Raw genomic sequence first — 26,498 nt, 5'->3', positions numbered from 1 at the left:
GAAATTATCATTTTTAAAGCACAACGGTCATCTCTGTCCCAGCTCCTCCCCTGACCCGCTGTTGACTCGACAGTCCCATTCCTTTTAATTGGACGGCTGGTGATGCAGCAGTGGCACAAGTTGAGGGATGTGGCGGCAGCAGGTGAGTGGATGCCCGCTAACGGGCACTGCCATGATGGATCTGAAATGACAGATGCTCTTTAAATGTAAGGACTTATTCTTGCGGGTAGTTAGAATCTTTAATATTTGCAAACAAAATGAAGGTTTCCTATTTAGAATATAAAGCGGTTAGTAAAACAGCAATATCAGAAACGATTCAATCATACAGTTTGTAGTGTACACAGATTTGCAAAACAATGGGATAAAGGAATATTCCTGAACTTTGTTTTAGCTCATGGTTACAGTGAAATTGTGTGAATGCATCAAATGCAGTGCGTATCAGCTCAGGTTGCAGAGCTTGGATTCATTGAATGAGTATACCAAAATTATAAATATTGCAGAATATACAGCCTCATGCTACATAACTAAGCTCAATTTCATGCTGAATAAACAAAAACTTGTTTTCTATTTAAGATATTTTTAGATAGATTTTATTTTTTTTACTCCAAAAGCATTTTATTAAAATGAGGCCCTGAAAGCATCCTCAGTCATTGGGTGGCAGTCAAGGTGCCAAAATCTTCCCCACACAAACACATTCAAGAAAACCGGCTGTTCAGTGATGCTGTAATGACCATTGGCTGGAAACCGTGGATAATCCAAGTGAAGAAAACGTCATCAGCACACCAAGGATTCCTCGAAAGGGTCCAAAGTTTTTACTCCACGGTCTGGTCACATGAGAAATATACAGCAACGTCTCTGAGCCACACAGGGCCCCTTCGTCAACCAGGTGACTCTGTGGTAGGACTAGGCGTTGTGGAATAAACGTTTGAAATGGTTTCCAGGAATTTTTGCCATAAAGTTCTTGTACTGTCGTTATTGGAATGACAATTGGGAAAAGGGAGGATTGGGACATCCAGACTTTAATAAATCCCAGCATGTCACATCACTGTGGGGGAGATTCACTAAACATGGAGAGTGCAAAATCTGGTGCAGCTGTGCATGGTAGCCAATCAGCTTCTAACTTCAGTTTGTTCAGTTAAGCTTTGACAATAAAAACTGGAAGCTGATTGGTTCAATGCACAGCTGCTCCAAATTTTGCACTCTCCAATTTATCCCACCTCATGCTGCGACAGGCAGTTGGACAGCTCTGACCAACCGTGCTCCCCATGGTGTACCCAGGGGGGCCCCTTGGCTCCTGCCCAAGTTACCTTGTGAATGATCTGGCTCCAATTCTGAGTGAAGGCAACTGAGACTTATGTGGGGCAAATAAGAGGTTCTCAAATAAAACAGAGGCCACCATCCACAACTTTAAAAATCAACTTTATTCAGAATATCAAAATGTATCTTTTTCTTATTGTTCTTCAGACAAAGCCCAATCACTTCTGCCAACCTAAAAAAATAAAAATTATTATATTAACAAATAACCACTTGAAGACCAGGTTTTTTTTAACTTGTAAACAAAGTCAGTATTTTTTGCTAGAAAAGTACTCAGAACCCCCAAACATTTTATTTTTTTAGCAGAGACCCTAGCGAATAAAATGGCAATCTATGCAATGTTTTTTGTCACCTGGTGTTTGGGCAGCGTTTTTTTTTTAAATGCAATTATTTTGGAAGAAGTAAATTTAAATACATTTTAAAGCAAAAGAAGCCCCCACAAAAAACACACGCACACTCAAACTCCTCCAAGATCATAGAAGTGAGCTGGTTTTCTATGACCAGCTGTTTGAAACATTGGCTTGTTTCCTGGGCTCGCCGGTAAAAGGGCTAAGCATGAGAAACATGGGTGAAGGGTGAGGGTGGTGGTGGTGGTGGTGGTCCACGACCCCTCCTGCTGCTTCTGAAAGCAATCCAGCAGCTAATTAGCTGCTCAGACCGCTTTCATTAAAAAGCCAATTGCTGGTTGAAAAAAAAAAAAAAAAAAATTAAAAAAAAAAAGAATATAGAAGGGTGTAGGGGGATACTGGAGTAATACCTGTGGCACAGATCAGGCACGCTCTGTGACCACTCTGCCCTTTGGACAGAGCTGATCACAGATTGAGGTAAAGGGCCAATTACAGAGGCCCTTTACCATGTGATCAGCTGTGTCCAACCATGTGAACAGACATGTCAGTTATCGGCAGGCCTTTCCTCCCACACTGTGTCTGTTGGAGGAAAGGAAAGCCGATAACTGGCAAGACTGAGGACATAGTTTACACTGATCATCAGCGCCGACTTTTCGTTTATTTAGCAAAAAATAAATCTCAGTGGTGATTAAATATCACCAAAAGAAAGCTCAATTTGGGTGATATAAAAAAAAAAAAAAAAAATTATAAAAATCTCATATGGGTGCAGTGTCGCAAGACTGCACAATTGTCAAAGTGCAACAGCACTGAAAACTGACCTGGGCAGGACAGGGGGTGAAAGTGCCCAGTAGGCAAATGGTCAACGAAATGTTATACTTCTAAATATTTGTGTGATCTCTCTTTAAACATCTCAAATACAAGCCTGATAACCTAACCATGATAAAAAATAGCCGCCCTGTTGTGGTCATGATGCTGTGCATTACAGCTGTTGCAGGACGTATAACTCTTCTTCCTCCTCCCCCCACTACCACCTTCCAAGCACATGGTGGCCACACTAACTATATGCAATGCTTTAATAGGTAGCTAAAACAAAAACCTCATATTGCGTTATTAAAGTCCAACTGTAGAAAACAAATCCATTAGAGCGGCACGATTTTGGCCAAAATAAGAATCTATTTTTGTTTGCTAGTACAAGGGATGATGGGAATAATCAAACTTGCAAACAAATGAGATAGCAGGAAACGGCTCCCAACACATCATCACAAAAAAAAGTTCTCTTTAGGAACCGTTTCCTACTATCACATTTGTTTGCACAGTGCCTGGATAACTTAAGACAGCCGCCTATATTGTACCAAGCGCTGGTTTTACCCATACTTATGCAAGTGAAATACTTTATATTAAACAAACTTTTTGGAAATTTTATACTACTATCTGGTGTCTCTTTCATTTTATGATCAATCTGATGGTGGGATGGATGGAGCTTGGTCTGAATACCCTGCTTGATCTGAGGACACATCTCCAGCTGATGACCCCTGCAAAGATTGTTACATTAAGCCTGTTTGACCCTTCATAATAAAGGGTCCACTCGCTCTGGTAAGAGTCTATATTGCCTGTGGTGAGGTTTTTTTTTTTTTTTTTTAAATTCAACAACTTATCACGTATTTGCGCTTTAATAACCCAATATGAGATTTTTGTTTAGCGCATCATTTTTCTCTACATGTTTATTGTGATTACATCTCACTTTTGTGATGCTGTTGGACAATTTACACTGTAATGGTGGTGATCGACATTCATTTTTGTGTTTTTTTTTTTTACACATATGCAGTATTCTTCCGTTATATAATGCTTTAATAGGGTCATCAACTGAACATAGAGCTGCACGATTAATAGTTAAGAATCAATATCATGCCATGTGTGTGAATGGTGTGTTGTTGCCCTCTGGGCTTTGTATCCATACAGACTGATGTGGCACTATTCACATTCTACATCTATGTAAACTTGGTCTGTAATACTTTTTTTTTTTTTTAAACAGTTTTATAAACAGAAAAAAAAAAAAAAAAAAAAAAAAAAAGGAAGAAGAGGCTCCTCCTCTTCTTGTCCCATCAGGAAGGGCTCTCCCTGAGGGCACCTGTAGGGGCATGCTTCCATGTCCTGCTGCTATGTCCATTGACAGACAGCAGGACTCTGCTCCTCCCCCATCATTGGATTTGATTGATAGCAGTGTGAACCAATGGCTGCGCTGCATTCAATCTATCCAATCATGACCTGAGACACCAGCTTGAGTGGGTGTGCTCGTCTCCTGCGCAGGATCGGGCTCAGGTAAGTAAAAAGGGGGGGTCTCCGGGGGACTGGTGAACTACAAGAGGTTTTACACTTCAATGCATTGAGGTGAAAAACCGTGAAGGTTTACAATCCCTTTAACAAAGCATTTTCTAGATTCTACGCCGAGAGTTCTTTGCTCCAGCCGACAACTGTCAAAAAAATAAATACAAAACAGGCAGTCTGCCAAGTTTCACAACATTCCTCAGCCACTGAGTTAAGCTATAAACATTGTAAGGTTTTGTTCTTTAGAAAGATCAAAAGGAATGAACTTCGGTCTGTAAATAAGGGGAGTTTAACCACTTAGAGACTAAACCTTTTTCTGACAGTTCTTGGTTTCAAATATAAAACCAAAAAATAAATAAAAAATAAAAACGGTATTTTTGTGCTAGAAAATTACTTAGAATCCCCAAATATTATATATTTTTTTGCAGAGACCCTAGAGAATAAAATGGTGGTTGTTGCAATAATTTATGTTGCACTGTATTTGCACATTGGTCTTTCAAATTATTTATTTTTCCTGGGGAAAAAAAAATAACTAATAAAATTTTAACAAAAAAAAAAAAAAAATAGAAAACCGTGGATAGCCCAATTTTTTTGTATAATGTGAAAGATGTTACACCATGAGAATGGTGATCTTTATTCTAAGCAAAAAAAAAAAAAATTGCGATTCTAATTTTGGCCAGAATCGTGCAGCTCTATAAGAACATGTGTACGCTGCAAAAGCTACAAATCTGTGACAAGCTTCCACCTTGTAATATCCTGGCAGGCTGGTCAGGAGGTTTTATTCGATCTGTGAAGGCCTCCCTGCAGATGCCAGTGTCTCTCCAGAGATCTGAACAAAGCAACACCTCAGACAGCCCAACAAAGTATCTACAATACAAGAAAACAGGATTCACAAACCTAGGGCCCCTTGGGAGATTTCCAATGAGCGCAAGTTCCACTTTAGGGTGAAACCCTGCTTTAACTACCAAAACTACACTAATTTTGTCAAAAGCATTGGCACGCCTGCCTTTATACACACACACAAACTTTAATGGCCTCCCAGTCTTAGTCCGTAGGGTTCAATATTGAGTTGGCACACCCTTTGCAGCTATAACACCTTCAACTCTTCTGGGAAGGCTGTCCACAAGGTTTAGGAGTGTGTCTGTAAGAATGGTGAAACATTCCCATAGAAGAGCATTTGTGAGGTCTCCGCTCTAATTCATCCCAAAGGTGTTCCATCAGGTTTAGGTCAGGACTCTGCAGGTCATTCAAGTTCCCCCACCCTAAACTCACACATCCATGTCTTTATGGACCTTGCTGCATACACTGGTGTGCAATCATGTTGGAACAGGAAGGGGCCATCCCCAAACTGTCCCCACAAAGTTGGGAGCATGAAATTGTCCAAAATGTCTTGTTATGCTGACATCTTAAGAATTTCCTTCGCTGGAACTAAGGGGCCAAGCCCAACCCCTGAAAAACCCCACATCATAATCCCCCCCTCCACCGAATGATTTGGACCAGTGCACAAAGCAAGGTCCAAAGACACGGATGAGTTTGGGGTGGAGGAACTTGACTGGCCTGCACAGAGTTCTGACCTCAACCCGATAGCGCGAAGGATGCGAGCCAGGCCTTCTCGCCTAACATCAGTGCCTGACCTCACAAATGCTCTTCTGGAAGAATGGTCAACCATTCCCATTGGACACTCCTAAACCTTGTAGACAGCCTTCCCAAAAGAGTTGAAGCCGTTATAGCTGCAAAGGGTGGGCCAACTCCATATTGAACCCTATGGACTAAGACTGGGATGACGTTAAAGTGCATGTAATGGCAGGCGTCCCAATACTTTTGACAATAGTGTATGTGCAAAGGGAGTATAAATCTGATCTCCAGACTTCCGTTCAGTCTTGTACATAAATGTGGAGCAGATGGAGGACGTCTAATTTGTAAGATTGGCGATATCTGCGATCCGTCTACACGAGGCGTCCGCACAGCTGAAATCACCGTCTGTCTATGTGCCTCCGGTTCTTACGCACCTGTAAACGGGTATAACAGGCACGCCTTTGTGGGAGGGGAGAAGATGTCCTACACTTAAATGTGAGCTTAAAGAATATCGAGGCAAATAATTTTTTTTGTATTGGATGGAGGGGAAATCTAGAACATTTGTTGAGTTTTTATAGCCATCTGTGTCAAAAAAAAAAAAAAAAAAAAGAAAAAAGGAGAGACTTTTGGTGAGGTGTCTTGGGAGCGCATGTACATCGGTGCCACCTTAGCACCTGGCTTACAAAGTAATCTGCACCATTATTTCACTTTTTGGATACACCTTGGGGGAGATTTATTAAAAATGGTGCAGCTGTGCATAGAAACCAATCAGCTTCCAGGTTTATTGTTGACGCTTAATCGAACAAGATGATGATAGAACCCGATTGGCTACCATACGCAGCCCCCAGGGGACTCAGCAGCAAAGCAAATAAAATCACCTGTGTGACGACTGATGAAAGCAGCCCGATCCATGTGTTTTGTGCAGGGTTCTCAAACTGGCAGTCCCATGAGGCATTACAAAACTGACAGTTACAAGCATGACTCCAGCAGACAGAGGCATGATGGGACTTGTAGTTTCACAACATCTGTAGGGCTGCCAGTTTGAGACCCCTGGGTTAGTGCAATGTCCAGGGTGGTTACACGACGAATGGGTTTAGCTTTGCTGACCAAGAAATTGTAAGCTGAATATGGCTGCTTCCATCAGGAGCTAATCACACAGGTGGCAAGCGTGAGTGTCAGGGAAAAAAAAAAGTAATATTAAATCTGCTGCATGTAGGTTTCACCCTTTGTATGAAATGTCATACCCATGTTTACAAGGTGCTTTTCCAGAAACAAGAACGTGCCTAGTCCTCCTCTTATCACATCCATCCCAGGGAGCTGGCACCCGAGGATGACTCCATACAAATCTGAACGATGAGCAGGTACAGTTTCATCCATTTTCTTCGGACATTCTTCCCTTCAGGTATGGGCAGTCCAGACTTTCACTGAGAAAAGAAAAATTATAAAAATAAAAATGAACATAAAAAGTGGAAAATACATACAAAAACTTGCTAGAGAAAAAAATATCTTATATTAGACAATGGCAAATGGACCATGTTTATTTTCTTCCTGTAGTGTGTATTTTTGGAAAACACATTTTTTGATGCGTTTCCTTATGTAGTGCATTTGTATTTTCTTGTATAGTGCCCATACTCACTGGTTGATTCGTATATCCCCTGACGAAGCCATAAGGCGAAACATGTCAGGATATCATACGAATATCTTATCTCTGTTCAACTGGAACCCTTCTTATTAGACCACCACAACGGAGATGTCCAATAAAACTCAACGACTTGTTATGTTTGGTTTTTAATAACGTCTATAATAAATTTATGTTTTTTTCATACATGTATGGCTGCCATTATTATCTGTAAGCACAGTGATAATCCCCTATCCAACCCCTCTTGCACATTTCACTCCTTAGGATGATTTTCTAGATATCTACCCAAGTTGGAGAGAGAGACAGACACACACACACACCCATTTGGGTGACTTACTTAGATAAGGTGTATAAACATACATGGTATACTTACCTGCTCTGTGTAATGGTTTCGCACAGAGCAGCTCCGACCCTCCTCTTGTCTGGCCCCACACTGGTGCTCCTCCCTCCTGCAAGGTGCCCCCACATCAAGCAGCGTGCTATGAGGCACCCAAGCTGGTGCAATTCCAAGCCACGGCTGTGTGTCCATTCAGACACAGGACCACGGCTTGGCCGAGTCCCCTCCGTCTCCCAATTGGCTCACTGGCTGTGATCGACAGCAGCAGGAGCCAATGGCTGCCCGCTGGTGCCAAAAGCCAATTAAGAGTGTGGGTCCCCAGAGAGGCAAGGTTCTGTGTTAACATCGCTGGATCGAGAGGGGGGCTCAGGTAAGTATTATGGGGGCTGCTGCACACAGAAGGCTTATCTTCATGCATAGAATGCATGAAAGAAAAAAAACCTTGCGCCTTTACAAACACTTTAAATACCAAACTATCTGAAAAGGGAGTATAAATCTGACCTCCAGCCTCCCCTTCAGTCTTACACATAAGTGTGGAGCAGATGGAGGATGATCTGAAATTTGTAAGATTGGCGATATCTGCGATCCGTCTACATGAGGCGTTCACACCACTGAAATCACCGTCTGTCTATGTGCCTCCGGTTCTTACGTACCTGTAAATGGGTATAACAGGCACGCCTTTGTAGGAGAGGAGAGGATGTCCTACACTGAATGCGAGCTTAAAGAATCTCTAGACAAAACTTTTTTTTATGCATGGGATGGAGTGCAGGATTAGAACATTTGTTGTTTTTATTGCCATCTGTGTCACCAAGAGAGGAAACGAGGGCGAATCCTCCATTCTTCTATGAATTCACACTGACTGGCTGGGAAGTGCATGTACATGGGTGCCCCCTTAGCGCCTGGCTTCCCGAGGGGGAACCCTGAGAGAGGAGAGGACAGTACTGGCAGCGGGCTGCCAAGGAGGAGATAAGGGACTACTCAGGGTAGTATTACTGCACAAAGAAGGGAAAATAAATGCTTTTTATTCAAAAAAATAAAAAATAAATAAATAAAAAACCAACCTTTAATATCACCTAGACCCCTTTAACACCAGGGTGTTTTGCAGGCGCTATAGCGTTAGAAATAGCACCTGTAATCCGCCCTAAAAAAGCTGCACCATTGTCTGTAGTGTGAAAGCCCTCGGGCTTTCACACTACAGCGGTGCGCTGGCACGACGTCAGGGAGAAGTCCTGCCAGCAGCTTCTTTGGAGCGGTGCGTTTACCACTCCTCCACCGCTGCTCCCCATTGAAATCAATGGGGCAGCGCTGTAATACCGCCAGCAAAACGCCGCTATTGCGCGTATTGCTGGCGGTTTTAACCCTTTGTCGGCCGCTAGCGGGGGTAAAAGCTAGCGGCCGAAATGCGCCGCAAATCCGGCGGTAAAAACGCCGCTAAAAACTGCGGCGGTTTACCACCGACGCTATGGGCGGTGTGGTGTAAAAGGGGTCTAACATAGTAGGTAAGGTTGAAGACAGACAATAGTCCATCCCGGTCAACCTGTGTAGATGTGTCTGTCAGTGTCTAGAATTACTTTCCATTTCCCTGTATGTTGTGTTCATTAAGATACAAGTCCAAGAGTCGTTTAACCACTTAAGGACCGAGCCTCTCTTTCTGAGATTTGTTGTTTACAAGTTCAAAACAGTTTATGTTTTTTTTTTTTGCTAGGGGGTTTCAAGTAATTTTATAGCAAAAAAACAAAAAAAACAAAAAAAAACAAATAGTTTTCAACTTGTAAGACCGCTCAACAAATGCGGTGTGACAAAGTATTGCAACAACCACCATTTTATTCTCTAGGGCGGTGATGGTGAACCTTGGCACCCCAGATGTTTTGGAACTACATTTCCCATGATGCTCTGGCACTCTGCAGTGTAGTTGAGCATCATGGGAAATGTAGTTCCAAAACATCTGGGGTGCCAAGGTTCGCCATCACTGCTCTAGGGTGTTAGAAAAAAAATTATTAGAGAATAAAATACTCTGTCACCACCTATTACTGTTACAAGGGATGTTTACATTCCTTGTGACAGCAATAAAAGTGATAAAAAATGTTTTGTTTTGTTTTTTTAAACAATAACGTAAAAATAAAAAATAATTTTTTTTAAAGCACCCCCGTCCCCAAGAAGCAAAGAAAGCACATACCGAAGTCACGCCTGTAATATGTAAACTGTGTTCAAATCACACGAGGCATCGCCGCGATCGTCAGAGCGAGAGCAATAATTCTAGCACTAGACCTCCTCTAACTCTAACCTGGTAACCATAAAAAAATAAAAATTGAAAGCATCGCCTATGGAGATTTTTAGGTAACGTAGTTTGACATCATTCCGCGAGTGCATGCAATAATAAAGCGTGACATGTTTGGTATCAATTTACTCGGCGTTCCCCTAAAATTTCTATATCCTGACGTGAAGCTCACATTTATTCAAAATGTACAGAATAAAAAGGTAAAAACCTTAGAGATCTCAGCACTCCCTTGGAAAATACTATATGTGTATATAGCAGGTACATTTTCATCCATTTCCTTCTTCCCTTCAGGTGTGCGCAGTCCAGACTTCCACCGAGAAAAGAAATCATAAAAAAATATAAAAATAAAAGTGGATAATACAGACAAAAACTTGCTGGGAGGGGGTATAGGTATATATAATATGAGTTACTCAATTAGCTTAGTGGATAAGGTGTAGCACTGTTGACTTTAAATACTATAATACTTAACTATGCACAAAGGGAACACAATTAAAGCAGCACAGTGGTGTATTGGTTAGCCCTTTCACCGAGCAACAAAAAGGGTTGCTGGTTCGAATCCCGACCACAACACCATCTGCCTGGAGTTTGCATGTTCTCCCTGTGCCTGCGTGGGTTTCCTCCGGGTACTTCGGTTTCCTCCCACACTCTAAAAGACATGCTGGTAGGATCCTGTCTAAATTGGCCCCTAGAATGTATAAATGTGTGTTAGGGACCTTAGGTTGTAATCTCCTTGAGGAGAACTGATGTGAATGTACAATGTATATGTAAAGCGCTGTGTAAAATTGACGGCGCTATATAAAGTAACTGAAAAAAACAAAAAAAATTTTAAAAAAAAAAACGCAGTTTAATACATACTGTAGCTGACAACTTATTAGGGCACTCACCTGTCCAGGGATCCCGCAATGTCGGCACCCCAGCCGATATTTCCGTCGGCTCTCGTGTGCTGCCGCCGCCATAGCCGGTAAGGGAAACCGGCAGTGAAGCCTTTTGGTTTCACAGCTGGTTTCCTACTGTACACGCGCTTTCTAACTGGCCCAGTGGCAACTTCTGACGTACCTCACTGCAGCGTGGTCTGGCAGAAATGGGGACTGGTACCTGTCAAACACAAGTGCATGCTCCCCCACAAAAGGTGCCAAAAGTGGCCCCCGGAGGGGGGGGGGGGGGGGACGAATGAGGAGGCATTAGCGGAGCTTCCATTTTTGGGTGGAACTCCACTGTAAAATCTGACCTCCAGCCTTCCCTTCAGTCTTGCACATAAATTGGAACATATGGAGGATATTCTTCATTTGTAAGATTGGCAATATCTGCGATCCGTCTACATGAGGCGTCCGCACAGCTGAAATCACCGTCTGTCTATGTGCCTCCGGTTCTTACGCACCTGTAAACGGGTATAACAGGCACGCCTTTGTGGGAGGGGAGAGGATGTCCTACACTTAATGTTAGCTTAAAAGGGTATCTAGACAAAACCTTTTTTGCAGTTATTTATTTTAGTATTGGATGGAGTGGAGGATTAGAACGTCTGGTGGGTTTTTATTGCCATCTATGTCACCAAGAGAAGACAAGGGGGAGCCTTCCAATGGGGACACCTGTTCTGCTGACAACCATCCAGAAGAGGTGACCCCCCCCCATCATTTGAGTTGCTGGCCAATAGTCTGAATCACAGACCTAAAAAGACACCTTACTTTTCTGATCTTCGTACTTCTGGTTCAGCAACTCAAATGGTTAAAGCCAGATGGTCGGGATGACAGCCATTCATTTAGCCTTTTGAGAAGGAATGTATTGTCAGTCTCTATTATCTCTCATGACCCTGACCAAAAAAACCTAATGGCTGAAAAACACACAGGATGTGAATGTGTACCATAGGAAACCATGTTAAATGGACTGTAGTGCTTTTCTGCACTCTGCAAAAGAAAAAAAAAAAAAAAAAAAAAAAAAAAAAAAAAAGGAGAAGAAGGATGCATAGGTGTGAACATAGTCTTAGTTGCCATTGAAAATAACGACACCTGAACCTGCGTTTTGAGATAGAGGCCAGAAACAGCGATTCTACCGCAATCCCAAAACGCCCAGTGGTGAATGGAGCCCTAGAAGTCATCACTGCAACAACTGATTTCTGTAGCCCTCGCGCAGATTTCCGTACCTGTCAACAAGTAGTTTGGCCGACTCTTCTCACGTACGCTGCTCCAACTGTCTCAGGTTTGAAGGGCGTCTTCTCCAGCTTGCACATTTCAGTTCCTTCCATAGAGGACCCAGCAGCTATCAAACACCAGCCAGTGATTGGAATGCATAAGAAAAGGGGCAGGGCCACATACACGTAGCGGCCCGCCCAGATCCCATCCCATTGGCTGGTGTTTCATAGCTGCTGGGTCCCGCCGATCCCTGACATCAAGCTCAAATCTGACAGACTCTCTTCTCTCAGTTACGTGTCAGTTTCACACACTCAGGCGCTCTGGCCAGCATCAAGCATCTCGCCGAGTGTGGAGAAGGGAGGAGGAACGGCAGTCAGTATTAAATATAGCACTGCATGCCTGTGGCATCGGGAGTTGCAGTGAGTGGGCTGGTGGCAGCCTAGGCGCCAGGGTGCAGTTCATGGTTGCCATGGTGACCTGGCCCCTGGGATTTGTCGAGTCCAGGGTTAGATTCAGATCAAGGCTCACAGAAGGCCACTTCAGAATAGTCCAAGGTTGAGCTCTTAGCTATTTTTGTTCTTTGCTTTTTTTTGTCTGTTTCAGGACACATGACCTACGACTCCCAAATTTCCTCATTCTTGATTTTATCATTCCCGGCCGGCTCAAGGAACCTTGTGCCAGACACAGCAAATCAGCCACAAAGCAAAACAAAGCCTTCTCCATGTTTCACAGTTGGTATGCGATTCTTTTTAATAAAAATAAAAAAAATAATATGTGAACATAGAGCTGATGGGACTTTCCTAAAAGCTCATTTTTCCACATCTGTCCACCCAGAAGCATGGCTTGTCAACATGCATGGTCTGTTTTTTTAGGTTTTTCTTTCCTTCTAGGTCTCTGTCCTTTGAGCCCGCTCTCCTTCAAGAAGCGGCGGATAGTGCGGTCAGACACAGATGTACCTTGGCTTTGGAGCTCCGCGTGTATCTCTTTAGAGGTTTTCTTTGGCTCTTTGTGTACCATTCGCTCTATCGTTCTGATCAAGCTGGGGTTGATTTTCTTCTTGCGGCCACGTCCAGGAAGGTTGGCTACGCTACCATGGTCCTTCACCTTCCTAACAATGTTTGCAACTGTAGTCACAGGGACCTCAAGCTGCTTTGAGATGGTCTTGTAGCCTTTACCTTTGATATGCTGGTCTATGATTTTCATTCTGACCTCCTCAGACAACTCTCTCTTCCGCTTTCTCTGCTCCATGTTCATTGTGGTACACGGCAATACCAAACAGGCGTTATGTCAAAGCGTATATCTGGGCAAAAAAATAAATGATTTATTACCTAAATTTCCAGGAATCCCCCAGGATGTGCCACATGAAGAGATGGCTTCACCCACCTTCAGAGAAATACAAGAATAAAAGAGCTCATTTGTCCTCCTCCCACGGATCACTACTGGGGTCAACATACGCACCCCCTCTTCCCACAGATCACTACTGGGGTCACCATACGCACCCCCTCTTCCCACAGATCACTACTGGGGTCACCATACGCACCCCCTCTTCCCACAGATCACTACTGGGGTCACCATACGCACCCCCTCTTCCCACAGATCACTACTGGGGTCACCATTCCCAACCCCCTACCCACAGATCACTGCTAGGGAGTCACCATACGCACCCCCTCTTCCCACAGATCACTGCTAGGGAGTCACCATACGCACCCCCTCTTCCCACAGATCACTGCTAGAGAGTCACCATACGCACCCCTCTTCCCACAGATCACTGCTAGGGAGTCACCATACGCACCCCTCTTCCCACAGATCACTGCTAGGGAGTCACCATACGCACCCCTCTTCCCACAGATCACTGCTAGGGAGTCACCATACGCACCCCTCTTCCCACAGATCACTGCTAGGGAGTCACAATACGCACCCCTCTTCCCACAGATCACTGCTAGGGAGTCACCATACGCACCCCTCTTCCCACAGATCACTGCTAGGGAGTCACCATACGCACCCCTCTTCCCACAGATCACTGCTAGGGAGTCACCATACGCACCCCTCTTCCCACAGATCACTGCTGGGGAGTCACCATACGCACCCCTCTTCCCACAGATCACTACTAGGGAGTCACCATACGCACCCCTCTTCCCACAGATCACTACTAGGGAGTCACCATACGCACCCCTCTTCCCACAGATCACTACTAGGGAGTCACCATATGCACCCCTCTTCCCACAGATCACTACTAGGGAGTCACCATACGCACCCCTCTTCCCACAGATCACTACTAGGGAGTCACCATACGCACCCCTCTTCCCACAGATCACTACTAGGGAGTCACCATACGCACCCCTCTTCCCACAGATCACTACTAGGGAGTCACCATACGCACCCCTCTTCCCACAGATCACTACTAGGGATCACCATATGCACCCCTCTTCCCACAGATCACTACTGGGGGCCACTATATGGGGCCATCTCCCCGCAGATCAATGTTGGGGTCAGCATATGCACCCCTCTCCCCCATAGATCACTACTAGTGTTACCGACCATATGCACCCTTCTCCCCCATACACGAATACTGGGGTCACAGTATGCACCCCTCTCCCCACATATCACTACTGGGGGGTCACCATATGCACCCCACTCTCCATAGATCTCTACTGGGGTCACTGTATCTATTCTTACCCCCACCACCCTGATATATCACTGCTACGGTCACCAAAATCACCAAAGAAAGTGTTTACAAGGAACAGATGACATGAGGCTACTGGTCCCTGGGAGCCCTTTAAAGCTCCCAGTCTTGTTTTTGTTGTAAGTGGGTGGAGCCATCCCTCATGTAAGCCGTCCTGGAGAACGAAAATGAAGAAAAACAAACAAGCCGAGTTACACTGTATATCTCTGCAATACATCAACATTTGCCTTCAGGAATGTGAGCGCACAGTGGGAGGAGTCTCATCCGAGACACACAGAGGAACTCTGATCTGATGTACCTCCGGATCTTACGTGTTCGCTCACAGTAAACCGCTGACACGCCTTTGTAGGAGGAGAGAACATGGGAGCCCCGCCCTGGAGATGTATCATAAGGCTGCAAAAAGGAGATCCACCTACTACACCCCAATATATGTATAAAGGGCCTACCGGATACACTACCCCCCAACATACCACCACTGGGGTCACCAAATCTACACCTCCCCCCCCATATGTCACTACTGGGGTCTCCAAACCTACCCCTCCCCCCCCCATATATATCACTACTTAGGTCCCCAAATCTACCCCTCGACCCCATATATTACTACTGGGGTCCCAAAATTTACCCCTCCCTCCATATATCACCACTGGGGTCCCCAAATCTATCCCTCCATATATCACCACTGGGGTCACTAAACCTATCCCTTCCCCCTCATATGTCACTAAAACTACCCCTCCCCCATGTCTCTAAACCTACCCCTCCCTCCCATACTACTGGGGTCCACAAATCTACCCCTCCCCTCATGTGTCACTACTGGGGTCACTAAACCTACCCCTCTCCCCAATATGTCACTACTGGGGTTCCCAAATCTACCCCTTCCCCATATATATTACTACTGGGGTCCCCAAATATTACTGGGGTCTCCAAATCTATCCCTCCCTCCATACGTCACTACTGGGGTCCCCAAACCTACCCTCCCTCCCATATATCACTACTGCAGTCCCAAAACCTACCCCTCCCTCCATATATCACTAATGGGGTAACCAAATCTATCCCTTCCCCCATATATTACTACTGGGGTCCCCAAATATTACTGGGGTCTCCAAATCTATCCCTCCCTCCATACGTCACTACTGGGGTCCCCAAACCTACCCTCCCTCCCATATATCACTACTGCAGTCCCAAAACCTACCCCTCCCTCCATATATCACTACTGGGGTCCCCAAATCTATCCCTCCCCCCATATGTCCCTACTGCGGTCCCCAAACCCACCCCTCCCCCCATATGTCCCTACTGCGGTCCCCAAACCCACCCCTCCCCCCATATGTCCCTACTGCGGTCCCCAAACCCACCCCTCCCCCCATATGTCCCTACTGCGGTCCCCAAACCCACCCCTCCCCCCATATGTCCCTACTGCGGTCCCCAAACCCACCCCTCCCCCCATATGTCCCTACTGCGGTCCCCAAACCCACCCCTCCCCCCATATGTCCCTACTGCGGTCCCCAAACCCACCCCTCCCCCCATATGTCACTACTGGGGTCCCCAAACCCACCCCTCCCCCCATATGTCACTACTGGGGTCCCCAAACCCACCCCTCCCCCCATATGTCACTACTGGGGTCCCCAAACCCACCCCTCCCCCCATATGTCACTACTGGGGTCCCCAAACCCACCCCTCCCCCCATATGTCACTACTGGGGTCCCCAAACCCACCCCTCCCCCCATATGTCACTACTGGGGTCCCCAAACCCACCCCTCCCCCCATATGTCACTACTGGGGTCCCCAAACCCACCCCTCCCCCCATATGTCACTACTGGGGTCCCCAAACCCACCCCTCCCCCCATATGTCACTACTGGGGTCCCCAAACCCACCCCTCCCCCCATATGTCACTACTGGGGTCCCCAAACCCACCCCTCCCCCCATATGTCACTACTGGGGTCCCCAAACCCACCCCTCCCCCCATATGTCACTACTGGGGTCCCCAAACCCACCCCTCCCCCCATATGTCACTACTGGGGTCCCCAAACCCACCCCTCCCCCCATATGTCACTACTGGGGTCCCCAAACCCACCCCTCCCCCCATATGTCACTACTGGGGTCCCCAAACCCACCCCTCCCCCCATATGTCACTACTGGGGTCCCCAAACCCACCCCTCCCCCCATATGTCACTACTGGGGTCCCCAAACCCACCCTCCCCCCATATGTCACTACTGGGGTCCCCAAACCCACCCCTCCCCCCATATGTCACTACTGGGGTCCCCAAACCCACCCCTCCCCCCATATGTCACTACTGCGGTCCCCAAACCCACCCCTCCCCCCATATGTCACTACTGGGGTCCCCAAACCCACCCCTCCCCCCATATGTCACTACTGCGGTCCCCAAACCCACCCCTCCCCCCATATGTCACTACTGGGGTCCCCAAACCCACCCCTCCCCCCCATATGTCACTACTGCGGTCCCCAAACCCACCCCTCCCCCCCATATGTCACTACTGCGGTCCCCAAACCCACCCCTCCCCCCCATATGTCACTACTGCGGTCCCCAAACCCACCCCTCCCCCCCATATGTCACTACTGCGGTCCCCAAACCCACCCCTTCCCCCATATATTACTACTGGGGTCTCCACCACTTAAATAAACATCCTGCGCATGCGCGGTAAACGCTTCACCAGATCTAACCCCCTCCCCCCTATAGATCGGCACCGGGGGTCACCAGATCTAACCCCCTCCCCCCTATAGATCGGCACCGGGGGTCACCAGATCTAACCCCCTCCCCCCTAAATATCAGCACCGGGGTCACCAGATCTAATCCCCTCCCCCCTATATATGAGCATTGGGGTCACCAGATCTACTCCCCTCCCCCTATATATCAGCATTGGGATCACCCAACGACATCAATGACCATATTATCCTGTGTATAATCCCCACAAGCTGAGGGGAGCTCCTCTCTCGCCCTCGGATGGGGGACACATTCAGCACTGATGTCCCAAACCCCCAGATGTCTCCGGATTGTCTCACCTCCTCGTTACAGCACACTGCTACACGCACAGGACATTTCCGGTACACAAGAGGCTATTTCCGGTCTACTAGCTTGATGGAATTTGAATGGCGGTGTTGGTCATGTGATTAGATTAGCCGCCTGCTGATTGGCCCGGTTATCAGCCTCTCTTTCCCACAGCCACAAAGCACCCTGAGGCAAGCCCGGCTGGAGACTTTCTCCATCAACATATTATACAGCAAAGTTGGGTAGAATAACACGGTCGCTACCGATTAGAGGGGCATAGTTATTTTTATCACGCAGGAGGTCTGTCAGAATAGCACCACCATATTGGAAACTGAAGCTGAAAGGGCGGAAGTAGAAGGACGCCATGTTTGATGAGGGAACGGCTTTACCGTTACTGCCTGATTCCTGCGACTTATGAAAACAGCTCACCCAGTCACTGTAACAGCTGACGGCGGCCCTTTACTGCGCATGCGCAGGATGTTTATTTAAAGAGGGAGTCCGCGTTTTTTTTTTTTTTTTTTTTTAAAGCCAGCAGCTACAAATACTGCAGCTGCTGACTTTTAAAATAGTGACACTTACCTGTCCAGCGCGCCCGCGATGTTGGCACCCGAAGCCGATCTCTCAATCGTCTCTGCCGCCGCCATCTTGGGTATGGGAATCATTTCCCGCTTCCCTACTGCGCATGCGCGAGTCGCGCTGCGCAATAAGGATGGACCCGCTGCCTCTGGGATCTGTGTGTTTCCCAGCAGGCAGCGGGGGACTTTCGGAAAGGGGTGTAATCTACGCCCCTTTTCGCAGAGAGCTATCCCAGAAGTGGGTGCAGATACCTGTACTGTACAGGTACCTGCACCCCCCTCCCCCCTGAAAGGTGCCAATTGTGGCGCCGGAGGGGAGGAGGATTCCAATGAGCGGAAGGTCCACTTTAGGGTGGACCTCCGCTTTAAGCGGTGGATAAAAATTCTACACTCAAGTGGGCGGAGACTTGCGGGCGGAGCTGAACAGATGCTTAGAACGTCAGCAGCAGCCCCGCCCACCCCACTAACATGCCCCTGAATCGCGCATGCGCGGGATATTTGTTTACTGTCGAGAAAAATTATGGCTTCAGCTGCTATTAACAGCGCATGCGCAGTATATTTGTTCACAGGTCGAGAAAAATTATGCACTCAAGCGGGCGGAGACTTGCTGGGAGGGACAGATAGAGCGGAGCTTTCAAAGGGGGGAGTGCCCCACGTGCATACCACTGTGTACAAGCACATTCTTATTGGTGCTGAAAAGTGATAGACTCGGGCGGGCGATGGCTTTATTATATCAGCGGCAGCACCAATATGTAGTGTATTTATTAAATCGGCAGAATATGGGCACAATGTCTGCGTTTGGGGACAGTGTCTGCTTTTGGGGCACAATGTCTGCGTTTGGGGACAGTGTCTGCGTTTGGGGACAGTGTCTGCGTTTGAGGACAGTGTCTGCGTTTGGGGACAGTGTGTGCGTTTGGGGACAGTGTCTGCGTTTGGGGCACAATGTCTGCGTTTGGGGACAGTGTGTGCGTTTGGGGACCGTGTGTGCGTTTGGGGCACAATGTCTGCGTTTGGGGACAGTGTCTGAGTTTGGGGACAATGTCTGCGTTTGGGGACAGTGTCTGCGTTTGGGGACAGTGTGTGCATTTGGGGCACAATGTCTGCGTTTGGGCACAGTGGCTGCGTTTGGAATGATCACAGCCGATTGCGTGGTAAACGGCCAATGACTGTTTACCAGCATCAGTGGCGAGCAGTGTTCCCTGTTCTGCCGTATAGTGTCCGGCCATCAAATAGTGTCCGGACCGTACTGCGCATGCGCAGTACGGAGCAGACAAAGCTTCGGAAAATCTTTGAAGCTGAACGGCGCCTGCGCCGTGAGTGGAGGTGGTAGCCCCACCATCCAAGCGGACATAGGGTTGTGAATATTAGAGGGCCCCTCGCGGGCGAGCTTCGCTCGCCACACTTCGGGCTCGGCCTCGCTGCGCTCGGCTCTTTTTTATTCCTACTCTATGTCCACTTGGATAGTGGGGATAGAACCTGGACTCACGGCGCAAGCGCCGTTCATCCTCGCCAATTTTCGGAATCTGTGTTGCTGTGTACTGCGCATGCGCAGTACGCAGCGGACACTATCGGATGGAGGACGTTATTTGACAAGACACCGGGAACACGCCACCACCAACGTGCACGCGGAGAGCGCGCCCGCAATCGCCGTGGAGAGGTGGGGCGGCCACCAACGTACACGCGCAGAGCGCGCCCGCGCCTGCTTGATAAACCGTTATCTGCTCTTCATCTGATTGGCGGGCTCGCTCTTCATCTGATTGGCGGAGGGGGGCGGGCGGATAACGGCATATCAAGCACGCGCTGGCTGCTTTCCCGATGTACAGTGACAGGCAGTAACAGTAAAGCCCCTTAAAGTTCCCTTATCAAACATGGCGTCCTTCTACTTCCGCCCTTTCAGCTACTAGGGCGGAAGCTTCAGTTTCCAATATGGCGATGCTATTCTGACAGACCCCTGCATGAATAAAATAATCATGCTCCGGGAATCGGTAGCGACCCGCGTGTTATTCTACCCGACTTTGCTGTATAATGTGTTGATGGAGAAAGTCTCCAGCCAGTGTAGCAGTAAGATCGGTATCCAATGAAATATGGTATCCTCTGCTACACCGGGATTTGGAGTTTGTTTACTATCCCCCGCGAGCAGCCAATCAGGAAGGGCCATGTAGTGGAAGGCAAGCCCTCTCATCCGGAAATACCTCCTCTCGCTGTTGGTTGGTCGCTAGGCAGCCGATGCGAGGTGATTGGTCCAGGTAGAAGAGCTGGGGGCTTCGATTGGCTGGGAAGGTGGTGCGGCTTGGCTGGTTTAGGCCGCTGCCGGAGCCCGGGACTGACAGACTGGAGGATGGGGGATAGGAGAGCGCCGAGTGTGCTGCTTGTTCTCATACTACTGAGCGGACTCTGCAGCCAGGCCACCGCCGAACTACCGGACTACACTGGTGAGACACGGAACCGCCCCCTGACCGGACCTGACACCTTCCATTACCGCCCCCCTGACCGTACCTGACACCGTCCATTACCGCCCCCCTGACCGTACCTGACACCGTCCATTACCGCCCCCCTGACCGTACCTGACACCGTCCATTACCGCCCCCCTGACCGGACCTGACACCGTCCATTACCGGACCCTCCGTTCCACCTGCCCCCACCCCCCACCAGACCTGACAGCGGTACCCTCCGCTCCGTGAGTGACGAGTCTGAGTGAGTGTGGTCCCAAATATGGTGCTAAGTGACAGGCTTGGAGAAATTGGGTCCCACACATAGTTTGGTGAGGTGCAATTCTCATACGTGGTGGTGAGTGATGGGTCTGGAGAAGTGCGGTCCCAATACGTGGTGCTGGGTGATGGGTCTGGAGAAGTGCGGTCCCAATACGTGGTGCTGAGTGATGGGTCTGGAGAAGTGCGGTCCCATACGTGGTGCTGGGTGATGGGTCTGGAGAAGTGCGGTCCCATACGTGGTGCTGGGTGATGGGTCTGGAGAAGTGCGGTCCCATACGTGGTGCTGAGTGATGGGTCTGGAGAAGTGCGGTCCCATACGTGGTGCTGGGTGATGGGTCTGGAGAAGTGCGGTCCCATACGTGGTGCTGAGTGATGGGCCTGGAGAAGTGCGGTCCCATACGTGGTGCTGAGTGATGGGCCTGGAGAAGTGCGGTCCCATACGTGGTGCTGAGTGATGGGCCTGGAGAAGTGCGGTCCCATACGTGGTGCTGAGTGATGGGCCTGGAGAAGTGCGGTCCCATACGTGGTGCTGAGTGATGGGCCTGGAGAAGTGCGGTCCCATACGTGGTGCTGAGTGATGGGCCTGGAGAAGTGCGGTCCCATACGTGGTGCTGAGTGATGGGCCTGGAGAAGTGCGGTCCCATACGTGGTGCTGAGTGATGGGCCTGGAGAAGTGCGGTCCCATACGTGGTGCTGAGTGATGGGCCTGGAGAAGTGCGGTCCCATACGTGGTGCTGAGTGATAGGCCTGGAGAAGTGCGGTCCCATACGTGGTGCTGAGTGATGGGCCTGGAGAAGTGCGGTCCCATACGTGGTGCTGAGTGATGGGTCTGGAGAAGTGCGGTCCCATACGTGGTGCTGAGTGATGGGCCTGGAGAAGTGCGGTCCCATACGTGGTGCTGAGTGATGGGTCTGGAGAAGTGCGGTCCCATACGTGGTGCTGAGTGATGGGTCTGGAGAAGTGCGGTCCCATACACGTGGTGCTGAGTGATGGGTCTGGAGAAGTGCGGTCCCATACGTGGTGCTGAGTGATGGGTCTGGAGAAGTGCGGTCCCATAAGTGGTGCTGAGTGATGGGCCTGGAGAAGTGCGGTCCCATACGTGGTGCTGAGTGATGGGTCTGGAGAAGTGCGGTCCCATAAGTGGTGCTGAGTGATGGGCCTGGAGAAGTGCGGTCCCATACGTGGTGCTGAGTGATGGGTCTGGAGAAGTGCGGTCCCATACGTGGTGCTGAGTGATGGGTCTGGAGAAGTGCGGTCCCATACGTGGTGCTGAGTGATGGGTCTGGAGAAGTGCGGTCCCATACACGTGGTGCTGAGTGATGGGTCTGGAGAAGTGCGGTCCCATACACGTGGTGCTGAGTGATGGGTCTGGAGAAGTGCGGTCCCATACACGTGGTGCTGAGTGATGGGTCTGGAGAAGTGCGGTCCCATACACGTGGTGCTGAGTGATGGGTCTGGAGAAGTGCGGTCCCATACACGTGGTGCTGAGTGATGGGTCTGGAGAAGTGCGGTCCCATACGTGGTGCTGAGTGATGGGCCTGGAGAAGTGCGGTCCCATACGTGGTGCTGAGTGATGGGCCTGGAGAAGTGCGGTCCCATACGTGGTGCTGAGTGATGGGTCTGGAGAAGTGCAGTCCCATACACGTGGTGCTGAGTGATGGGTCTGGAGAAGTGCGATCCCATAAGTGGTGCTGAGTGATGGGCCTGGAGAAGTGCGGTCCCATACGTGGTGCTGAGTGATGGGTCTGGAGAAGTGCGGTCCCATACGTGGTGCTGAGTGATGGGTCTGGAGAAGTGCGGTCCCATACGTGGTGCTGAGTGATGGGTCTGGAGAAGTGCGGTCCCATACGTGGTGCTGAGTGATGGGTCTGGAGAAGTGCGGTCCCATACGTGGTGCTGAGTTGAAATGTTTTTTTCTCTTCCAGATAGCAAGAATGAAGAAGACACAGAGGAAATCCCGGTAAGAACTCTGCTCAGATCTACACAACTAGATCTTCAGCCCCCTACATCCTCCTCTAGAATTCAGGCAGCAGTCAGTCATGTAGTCATGGCTTGAAGACGGTGAACTTAATCTGCTGACATTATAATGCGGGACGTACACTCTAAGTCACCAGATCTATACGGCTTCCCCTCATTCAACTGCTTTTGTAGAGACATATTGAGGATTTAGAGCAGATAGTACCGTGTTGGGGGTTCAGGGCAGATTATAATGTGATGGGGTTCATTGTACAGACATTGGGGGGAGTTCAGGGCAGATTATGTATTTGGGGGTTCGTCGTAGAGATTTGTGGGGGGGTTCAGGGTAGGTTGTAATGTGTTGGGGGATCACCATATGGATGTGCTGGGGGTTCATTGTGTAGACATTTTGGGTGGGGGTTAGGGCAGATTGTAACATATTGAGGTTCATTGTAGAGATGTGTTGGGATTCAGGGCAGATTGTAAAATGTTGGGGTTCATTGTTTAGCTATATTAGGTGAGGGGGTTAGGGCAGGTTATTACATGTTGGGGCTTCATTGTGTAGACATTTTAGGCGGGGGGAGGGGGGAGGGGCAGATCATAACATATCAGGGATCATTGTAGAGATGTGTTGGGGTTCATTGTGTTGCTATATTAGGCAGGGGGGGGGGGTTCAGGGCAGATTGTAATGTGTTGGGGTTCATTGTGTAGATATATTAGGGATTCAGGGTGGATTGTAATGTGTTGGGGGTTCGTTGTACAGATGTGCTGATGATTTATTGTAGAGATGTTTTGGGGGTTCAGGGTAGTATGTAATATGTTGGGGGTTCATTGTACAAAGGCATTGGGGGGGTTCAGGGCAGATTGTACAGTGTTTGACATGGCAGTGATCAGTACATGGCACTTTGTAGGAGGTTTTTACCATTGCAATGAGAGACTGCATCTGCACTGAAGAATTATTGCTGGGAGGAGCCCCAGGCCAGCCAATTCATGAACATTTTTCCCAGTGTTGACCTTGTAATCCGCTGCGGATAGATGATATTCCCAGACCAATAGAGTCCACAAGTGATAAAAGCTGATCAGTGATAACAGACTATAACTCAGTGATGGGGAACCTTGGCACCCCACATGTCTGGGAGCTACATTTCCCATAATGCTCAACTACACTGCAGAGTGCATGAGCATAATGGGAAATGTAGTTCCAAAACATCTGGGGTTTCAAAGTTCACCATCACTGCTATAACTGATGCTTTGCTGTCTTCCAACATAGATCTATGCAATATATCCTACCGGTAAATCTTTGTGTAGATGTGAAGTGTTTCTGCTGCACAGGAGGATCTCGCTGTGATTGGATGGATCGGCTCTTCTAGCCATGCAGTTTGGGGTGGGGGGGTCTTATCATACAATTCCACATTCTGTCTGATATTGGATAGTCAGTATTATAATATCATTGTGCTCACTGTTGTCTTTTCTTCTGCCCCCAGCACATTTCTGAGCCCAGAGAAGAGGTGGAATCGGAGTTCCCTACCGGAGGTGATCCAAAGACTGAACCTGAGGACCAGCATGATGAGAAAGCAGCACGGTGGGCAGAGGATGTGGTCACCCTGGACAGTACAGAGACTGATTCAGAGACGGCGGACAATTCTCAGTCCTTGGACGCCTTAAATTTAGATCTGGAACCCCCATATGAACCAGTTGTGTTCTCAGAGATCACACAGACAGTCACATTTCTGGAAGATACGGACAATCAGGAGGGGGAAGCTGCAGCCCAGGATCAGGAAGAGAGACGACTGAATGCAGAGCCTCAGAGACCAGGTAACGTAGCGGTTGTCAGCTTATGAGCTATACGGGGCCTCAATTAAATTTTTTTTTTTTAATTATTTAAATGTACTTTTCTAACACTGTACTTTTCTTTTATTTTTTTTATCAGCTTTATTGCTATTACACGGGATGGACAACATCCCTTGTGATAGCATGAGCCATGATAGATCCTCTTTATGGGGAGATTTTGGCTCAATTAGACCCCAGATGTGTCTCCTCTAGCCTCCAAAGCATCTGATTAAATCAAGGGTGGTGGGGATATCCCTTTCCACTGCCTGTAGAAGTGGCAACAGACCCCCGCGAATCACTTCTACTAGATAAATAAGAATTGTATTTTAATTTACATTTATTTATTTTTACTTTTTAACGCGCTCCGTCCCACCAAGCTCGTGTGCATTGGCTCGTGTGCAGAAGCCAATGCATACGTGAGTAGCACCCGCATACAAAACGGGTTCAAACCACAGGTGGGGTATCCCTGCGATCCTTAGAGTGAGAGCAATAATTCTATCCCTAGACCTCCTCTGTAACATGTAACCTGTAAACCTGTAGAATAATTTTTTTTTTTTTTTTTTTTTTTTTAAACGTCGCCTATGGTGATTTTTAAGGGTAAAAGTTTGTCGCCATTCCATGAGCGGGTGCAGTTTTTAAGCATGTTGGGTATCAATTTACTTGCCGTAACATTATCTTTCACAATATAAAATCATTTTTTCCCCAAAATAAAGTGCGCATGTAAGACCGCTGCGCAAATACAGTGTGGCAAAAGAATTGCAACTACCTCCATTTTATTCTATAGGATGTTGGGGAAAGAAATATAATGTTTGGGGGGTTCTAAGTAATTTTCTAGCAAAAAATAACTGATTTTAACTTGTAAACACCAAATCTTGAAACAAGGCTCTGTCTTTAAGATGTTAAAATTGCACACGCTTGTGAAATGGCAACAAACTACGGTACTTAATCTCCATGACTTTTTTATTTTTATTTTTTTATTACTATTATTCCTATTACAGGGAATGTAAGCATCCCTTGTGATAGGAAAAGGGAGGGACAGATCCTTTTTACAGAGGGATATGGAGTCTACCAGTCCCCAGATCTCTCTGACCTGAAACCTGAGATAAAAAATAAATAAAAAATCAATCTCGGCCTTTCCAAAAAGAAATAAAAAAATCAGTGTTTTACATCTGCCGGCGTCTGGAAGTGATTTCATGGCATCACTTCTGGCCTGCGCAGGCCATAGGGATGGCCGTGGACAATCTGGTCCTCAGTCTGCTCTATAGTAAACCGCTGGCGATTTCATTCTCTGGCTTCCTGATCGAACGGGAGAGAACGGAGGGCGGCGGGAGGGGGGTCATCTCCTGCTGCCTTTTAAAAGCAATCAAGAAGCTGAACAGGAAAAAAAAGATATCTGAATGATGGCTGTAGCTGCAGGCATCATTTATATATCACCACTTAAAGCCCAGGATGTCATATGATGGCCAACAGTAGGCAAGTGGTTAGACTGGAACATAGGCAAGGAATTAAGAAGCTGCATACTCGGTAAGAGAATAAAACAGCTGCTGAAGGAAGGTTTGCACCGATACCGAGTATTTGCAAGAGTACTGCAAATGCTCCCATACCTGAAATCGATGCCTTTTGGGGGGGGGGGGGGTGGCTTATCTATGCAATCCTAGATGAAGGTTTACTATCCATTTTAATTATTGTGTCTCCTATAAGTAATGGAAAGCCAGTTTCGTTTAGTTTATTTTTATGCTTGTGATTTCCAGATTTGGATTTATTGTCTCTTGTGAGCCATTTAACATGTAAATGTGCCC

General features: G+C 47.7%; 1 protein-coding gene and 1 long non-coding RNA gene across 4 annotated transcripts in view; one reads left to right on the top strand and one right to left on the bottom strand.

Annotated features, from left to right (window-relative positions):
• Window positions 1–1,403: 1,403 nt before the first annotated feature.
• On the bottom strand, window positions 1,404–17,957 carry LOC143942430 (uncharacterized). 2 transcript variants are annotated; one of them, XR_013264773.1, is made up of 6 exons: window positions 17,642–17,957; window positions 11,953–13,241; window positions 10,024–10,122; window positions 9,714–9,821; window positions 6,806–6,985; window positions 1,404–1,489 (listed from the first exon to the last, which is right to left on the bottom strand). It is a non-coding gene; the product is annotated as an uncharacterized LOC143942430 (long non-coding RNA). The 2 variants fall into 2 exon arrangements; XR_013264772.1 differs by lacking the exon at window positions 9,714–9,821 and having other exon boundaries at window positions 17,642–17,955.
• A 2,311-nt stretch (window positions 17,958–20,268) lies between these two features.
• SEL1L (SEL1L adaptor subunit of SYVN1 ubiquitin ligase) overlaps window positions 20,269–26,498 on the top strand; it is a 57,262-nt gene continuing 51,032 nt past the window's right edge. Inside the window, exons 1-3 of one of the 2 annotated variants that reach the window (XM_077463725.1) lie at window positions 20,269–20,634; window positions 22,839–22,873; window positions 24,354–24,684. In XM_077463725.1, coding sequence (XP_077319851.1) covers window positions 20,280–20,634; window positions 22,839–22,873; window positions 24,354–24,684 — 721 coding nt within the window. In that variant the 5' untranslated portion in view covers window positions 20,269–20,279. The remainder of the gene's footprint in view (window positions 20,635–22,838; window positions 22,874–24,353; window positions 24,685–26,498) is intronic. The other variant, XM_077463724.1, reaches the window with a different exon arrangement.

Source organism: Lithobates pipiens, unplaced genomic scaffold (genome assembly GCF_037356315.1).
Source record: "Lithobates pipiens isolate NorthernLeopardFrog02 unplaced genomic scaffold, aLitPip1_a1.2 Scaffold_30, whole genome shotgun sequence".
Taxonomy (NCBI): domain Eukaryota; kingdom Metazoa; phylum Chordata; class Amphibia; order Anura; family Ranidae; genus Lithobates; species Lithobates pipiens.
Note: the sequence above shows the minus strand (reverse complement) of the source record. Positions and strands in the feature narration are given on the sequence as shown.